The 6,668-nt window shown below is 35.0% G+C and overlaps 1 protein-coding gene across 1 annotated transcript; it reads right to left on the bottom strand.

Moving 5' to 3' along the window:
- Positions 1-2,039: 2,039 nt before the first annotated feature.
- On the bottom strand, positions 2,040-6,127 carry LOC107768405 (sodium/hydrogen exchanger 3-like). The gene is made up of 14 exons (XM_016587533.2): positions 5,945-6,127; positions 5,691-5,809; positions 5,122-5,219; positions 4,875-4,931; positions 4,629-4,675; positions 4,359-4,553; positions 4,019-4,068; positions 3,745-3,811; positions 3,528-3,628; positions 3,303-3,404; positions 3,015-3,153; positions 2,878-2,940; positions 2,647-2,730; positions 2,040-2,406 (listed from the first exon to the last, which is right to left on the bottom strand). The coding sequence occupies exons 1-14, from the start codon at positions 6,113-6,115 to the stop codon at positions 2,080-2,082; spliced, it is 1,620 nt and encodes a 539-aa protein (XP_016443019.1). The 5' UTR covers positions 6,116-6,127; the 3' UTR covers positions 2,040-2,079.
- Positions 6,128-6,668: the final 541 nt, after the last annotated feature.

Raw genomic sequence — 6,668 nt, forward strand, 5'->3', positions numbered from 1 at the left:
TAAGTTTATATACCGGGTTTGTAAACTGGTACAAGTTTAAGTGGCCACTAGGTCATTTTGCCTTGTTAGTTTAAATTCATGTTACAAAAATCACGCAAATCTTTCGTTATGTAAAATGAGAGAGAGAGAGAGCAGTGACTAAGTGAGTATCAAAAGGATATTGATTGCTATGTCACAATACAGTCAAATCTCTCTATAACAGACTCGTTTGTTTCGAATATTTTTGGATGTTATAGCGAAGTGCTGTTAAAGAGAATATATATTATAACATTCGGAGAGAGCAGTGACAGTGAGTATCAAAAGGATATTGATTGCTATGTCTCAATACTTAGATCGGCCAATCTCAACTTTCTTTCCGGCAAAAGAGAACATTTTTAATGAAGAAGGTCATGTGTTGATGAGGCTGTATATACAGTGAAGAGTTTAGGAAGAGAAGAGCCAATGCTTATTGTACATAAGAGTTCTTCTCTAGTTTTGTCTCCTCTCCTCACTAGGTGGTTGGTTACACACACCTGTCTTACAGATAGAGTCAAGCACGAGATGAGTTATTTATTACTTGTAGCATATGTTAGTTAAAGGGTCTCTGCGACGTAACTATAAAGTGAAACAATACGTGAGAAGTTTGCATAAAAAGAGAACACACAATTTTGAGATAGTGGACCACAACTTTCTCGAGCACAACTTTATCTAGCAAAGTGAAAACAATGTATGCACTAATAGCACTATGTCACTATATTATATTTTTATACTTTGTTCTTCAATTAATCAATTCATGACTCCATTATTCAATAGCCAAAGATCAAGCATTATTGTGAAATTTCATACTTCAAAGTTCAGTGTATTGATTCAAGAAATAGTGGGGTGTTTTTTGTTCGTTCTATTTTCATAATTCAAGTCTTACGACAAGCATACTCGAGCAGAAATTTTAATTTGATATCAAGCTATCCGTTCTTGAACCAAGCTCTATCATTCTATCTTTTTATTATTTTCTCATCTAAAATTTAATATTTTGCTATTTATTCTATCTTTTTATTATTTTCTCATCTAAAATTTAATATTTTGCTATTTATTCTATCTTTTTATTATTTTCTCATCTAAAATTTAATATTTTGCTATTTAGTGCATTTTTAGATTATTTATTAGAAGATAAGTATGTCAAATAGAAAGTGTGAATCTGGTTATGAAAAACTCAAGAAAAGAAGAAGAATTCAAAAAACTCAAGTAACTTTGCATCTAAAAAGGCTAGAAAAATTGACTTCAAATAATTAAAAAAAATCAAAATATTAAGGCATCTCATTAAAGTTTGGCTTTAGGCCCCAAAATACATCGGGCCGCCCCTGATTGTACATAAGAGTTCTTCTCTAGGTTTGTCTCCTCTCCTCACTAGGTGGTTGGTTACACACCTGTCTTACGGATAGAGTCAAGCACGAGACGAGTTATTACTTGTTTTTTTAGCATGTGTTAGTTAAAGGGTATATGCGACGTAGCTCCTCAGTTCGGACTTATATCACCATAATCCAAAGACATCATCATAAAGTCCAACTAGAAGAAAACAATCCTATAGAACAGCTATACTATATCAAATAACCTTAGGCATCACGAGTGAGGTTTGCTCTAACTAAAGCTGATTCAGTAGAGCACCTTCACCACCAACGAGTAGGTCAAACCGTCAAAGGTTCGAATCATTCAAGGATAAGTGAAACACTATTGATCCTCTAGGGTGCAGTGGGGCTTAAAAAGTAAAAGGAAAATAAACCAAAGCCTATTCTCAAGCCAGGCCCTTCCATTTGGAGCAACATCAAAATATATAGCATGTAAACGGGCTGCCTCGAGAAAAAACAAGTCCAAACCAAGAAATATACTCCATTTGAAAAATAGAAACACAGATATATGTACAAGCTTAGCTAAATCATCAGAATTAGAGATTAGTATCTGAATATTTACAAGCAATTCAGCCTAGTGTAATTCATGAATATATACAGAAGGCATCCTTGCAACTATTGATGGTTAAGGTTGATACTTGATAGGAAAACCGGCAATTCTAGAAACCTATCCTGTTTCCTTAAAAAAAACTATTTTCTAAACGAGATGTAAGCTAGGATTACTTCCAAATTGTGAACCGTGATCACTTCCTTCATTTGAAGACACTGGTGTATCTGGCATGGAATCCCTCCCTCCAAACACGCGTCGCATAAAAGCATCATCAAACTTACTCCAAAAGTAAATAATGGTTTGTGCAGGTCTTTTCAATAACATTGTCAAACTGCTTATCCGAGGAACATCACCTTCATGTTCTAGCCCGTTGAGAAGTAGGAGTCCGAGGGATAGTTCAGAAGAATTCATGTTGATGTCTTTTGATGGAGGGAGCAAGTACCTTATCAGAGGCTTTGTTATCAACCCAAACACCTAAAGGATCCAAAAAAAAAAAGATCAGTACAAATATTGAGAGCTGTAGAAAACTTTTTGATAGTATATATACATAAAAAATAAATTTTTGACCTAGTTAAACAGTGTCAATTAACGCCCTTTAGCATAAGATGGCTCCGCCACTGCTGATATGCAAAAACCAAAAAGATGTTTGTGGATTTATGTAATGAAAGGTAACTAAAAAACATAGGTAGCAAAGGAGTGATGTAGTTTAATTACCACAGTACTGAAGAGGACAATTGTAATAGTGCTGGTGATCATGACTGCATTTCCTGGCAATTGTGTGTGGCCAAACCTTGTAAACTACAAACAAGAATCAGGCTTCAATCAGTAATATTATCTTTATCGAGTAACAACAAGATTTCCAGTTTTAGATATAAGTACTCCTCCCTCATGTTTCTCCTTTTTCATCTTTTAGAGATATGAGAAGAAGAGAATTCAATTATCTACCTGGTTATAAGCCAACGCCATTGAAACAGCTCCTCGCATCAAACCAGCCCACCATATTGTAACCTGTGAAGATGAATTATTAAAGTTTTTCCATGGTGATTCAGTAGCAGCACAAAATTTTGGCAAAGTCAATAAACCTGGTGCTTGAAGCCGAGCTCGTGATCCTTAGATTGCTTCCAAGAATTTGATAAAATGGACAAAGGTATCACAAAGCACGCTCTTCCAACCATAACCAGGGCAAGCAGCACACCACTCACTGCAACAGATTTTCCAGGACTGTGGAAACAAGTCCAAAATCAAGAGGCAAAGCAAATAAATAGGGCTTTTAACTACTATATGAGCGTCACAAACATAATCATTGACTCTAAATTTGCCTAGGGCCAAGCTCGATCTTATGTTTTAAATGAAATAGATTTCAATCTCACCTGTGGCTAGCGAATCTCCATTTCTCGATATCTAAGGCATCCATACCAACATAAAGGAAAATGAAAGTCTCCGCAATAAATGACATTGTTGCAAAAGCATGCCTGTTGAAAATCAAGTTAAATTCAGAAATGTCGATATGGCTACTTTAAGATTCTTTGAAGAAGAAGATTAAAATTGAATCCAACTGAGAAAAAGATTTATAAAGTCTGAATGTTTTGACATACCTTGTTGTCACTTTAGAATTATCGGTCACATTATGCCAGGTATAGTGTGACATGACAATCCCACAGACAAATACTGTAAGAATTCCATTCAAATCAAACAGCTGAAAGGTAGGCATGATTATCAACATTATCAAGATCAATAATCAAAGAAACTACAAACAGTGAGACCTGATAAGTTGATATAAAACTCATGCAGTTCATGTGTACAGGAACTTACTTCTGCCATAACATATGAAAGGTAAGCCATGAGAATCATGAGAGCAACTTCACGATCGGTTGACTTCCTGCCATCAGAATTGAGGCTTATTGAATTGCAAATGAAGAATATGTCGAATTATCTACTGGGAAGTGGAAACCAAACAATCTTTCTGATTGCTAAAGTTTGTGTATTGATATTAACTGAGATGTGACTGATAAACATCAAAGAATAATATATCTGAACCATAATCCATGAAATAAAATAAAGACCACATGAAGAAATTTATACACACCTCCTACCAAGGTATATCTTTTTTATTATGTATGCACTTAGCAATCCAACCTGCATAAGAAGAGCATCATATCAGACATGTATGAGATATTGATAAAGCCTATTATAAATAGGCGGATCATAAACAAAATCTGATCATGCGTATATTAGTCGGCTTCTTGCCAATATATACAAGTACTTCCAGATCAAAAGAGTGTTAAAAGAAACCAAGTTATGTAAGATGTTGAGTCTTATCCAGAAGAAAAATCTGTTTCCCAATTCGAAGTTGTGTCGAAAAGATAGGGAAAAATTGACTAATGCACTAATGTAAAACATAATGCGAAAAAGGCTGGCTGACTCACAAGTACTCCGAGCAAAGTGCTTCCCACAAATCGGTAGAGAAAAGTTAGAGTAAGTGATAAGGCCACTTGTGAGTTGATGTTTGAGAGGTCGAATTTCTGGATTGCGTTAAAAAGCACCACTGATGTAGCATCATTTACCACACCTTCTCCAAAGACTAGGCTGTAGAGAAGAGGTGTCTCATCCTGATCAAGCACCTGTAGCAAACACAGCTTGCTATTTTAGTAATCTGTTTTTATCTTCGGAATTAAATTGCAGTTTTAGGAGAAAACCTGCAATGTGCAAACAGAGTCTGTTGCTGAAAATATAGCTCCAATCGCTGCAGTAAAAGAATTTTAATAATCATCAGAAGATGTAAGGAAGAAAGCAGAACACCAATTGTATGTTTTTCCTTCTAATAACTACATCATTTGTATGTTTTAACTTTGCCATCCCTCTATCAATTGTTTCATTACTTTTCCATTGTAACAAATCAATAACCACATAACCAATTGATGGAGAGAAGAGGAAAAGATTACCAAGATAATCCCTTAACTCCAGACCGGTATCCAGCTTCCCAAGTAACAACCATGCACCTAAATAAAAACTTTGAAACGAAATTAAGAGAGACAACCACATAGTAACTCAAGAATAAAATCAAGACTGATCTAACCACATTACACTTCAGAGAGCATATAGTTGCAAATTATTTGTAGAAATTTAACTTAAGGACTAGGCATTATCTTTCTTTAACTGATTGAAGGAGAAGGACTGAAGAAGGCATACCAAATGATATGACGCCGAAAGATATCAATGTGCCAAGGACACCAAACAGCACAATGGTCCCTAAATTCCTGAAAAAGTGCTTCATTTTCACCTGGAAACTGGTAAAGTAAAAAAAAATGATTAATCAGACTCAATAGATTACATTAAACACCTGATAAAAGATTATGTTATCATAAACTAAATAAAACAATCCTCTTTCTTTTTCCCCTTTCTCTCTGTTTGCCAGTTAACCACAAAAACAGTGCCAGTCATTAAGGTGGCGACCCTCTTAGTATACTCATAAGACTTCCATATTTAAGTTATATCATAGATTACACGGCCACAAGAGGAAAAAATTGTTTAAAAGTATTCTGTCTCTTCCAAATGTAGACAGTAGAAATCCCAAGGAAAAACACAATGGTCCCTTAGCAGAATGTGATGTTGTCCTTCCAATAATTTATAATTCAGCAGAGCACTCAATTTTACTAATATGTGGCTGGCAAGATTCATGAAATAGTGCTATAATAGCCAAATTAACACCATAATAACATAACAAACCACTATTACGTACCCTATGATGAAAAACTTACCCGGCATTGAATATAATGGCAGGTATAACATAAACAAAGAATAGTTGTTCGTCAAATTCTAAAAGATGAGAACTCTTTCTATTAGTAGTTAGTCGAGTGATGCCTGCAGCAGATAAACCCTGCAGCCAAAAGAAAGGATGGATATCCATTAACGAAACGAGATAACACAGATAGTACATATAAAAAATGTTAGAGATGTGTAATTGTGTTTGTGTTTGTGTTTGGTACAACATGAAATTAAGAACAAGTCTTACAATAACAAGAGCTGTGATGGACTCGTTAATCCATCGGCTTTCTTCAAGAAGATGACCAATCACAATGCATCCACAGAGAAGTGCGACGAAGAGAGTTAAATTTACAAAGACCTGATCATCAGAACCTGACAAGGCCGTCACGCCCAATCCCGTTATAGCGTCCAAAACCATAACGTTATCTACACAAACACTAAAAAAAGAAAAGACCAATGTAAGTTAGTTGTATCAAACATCAATTTCTAATTAAAGAAGACAACTTTAGCAATGCTAATAACCAAAGTATAAACCGGAGAAAGATCATGCAAACGCAAACACATACTCATCAGGGGTGAAGCCACCTTTTGCTAAATTGACCACATTTATTGGGAATTGTTTTTACTTCTTTTAAATTTGAATACCCTTGGAAAAATTTCTGGCTTCGCCACTAATACTCGTGATTTAAATTTAGTCGGTCAATATCTTAATACATAGTATTAACTTTTGTATATATGTATATATAGTTCGAGCAGCAAGTAAGGCACACATGCATATATTGAAAATTCATAAACATTAACAGTTCCAAATAACTTTGGTTTACCTTCAAACTGCAGAGCATCTGCAGTTGCGAAGTTTCAATTGTATGAATGCTACAAAAACAGAACGTGAAACATTTACGTATTGTGAAAGAAGTACTAGAATTCTAGGCTGAACGAGAGAGGGCGACAAGTTTGTAGTAGTTAAGGAG

Source organism: Nicotiana tabacum, chromosome 19 (genome assembly GCF_000715075.1).
Source record: "Nicotiana tabacum cultivar K326 chromosome 19, ASM71507v2, whole genome shotgun sequence".
Classification (NCBI taxonomy): Eukaryota; Viridiplantae; Streptophyta; class Magnoliopsida; order Solanales; family Solanaceae; genus Nicotiana; species Nicotiana tabacum.

Bases quoted from the DNA above. Each gene is read 5' to 3' on its own strand.
- LOC107768405 (XM_016587533.2), bottom strand. From the start codon at position 6,115: ATGGTTTTGGACGCTATAACGGGATTGGGCGTGACGGCCTTGTCAGGT. The intron at 5,810-5,944 runs GTAAGACTTGTT...TTTTGGCTGCAG, and splicing joins CCATCACAGCTCTTGTTATT to GGTTTATCTGCTGCAGGCAT. The intron at 2,407-2,646 runs GTAATTAAACTA...TGGATCCTTTAG, and splicing joins TTGTCCTCTTCAGTACTGTG to GTGTTTGGGTTGATAACAAA.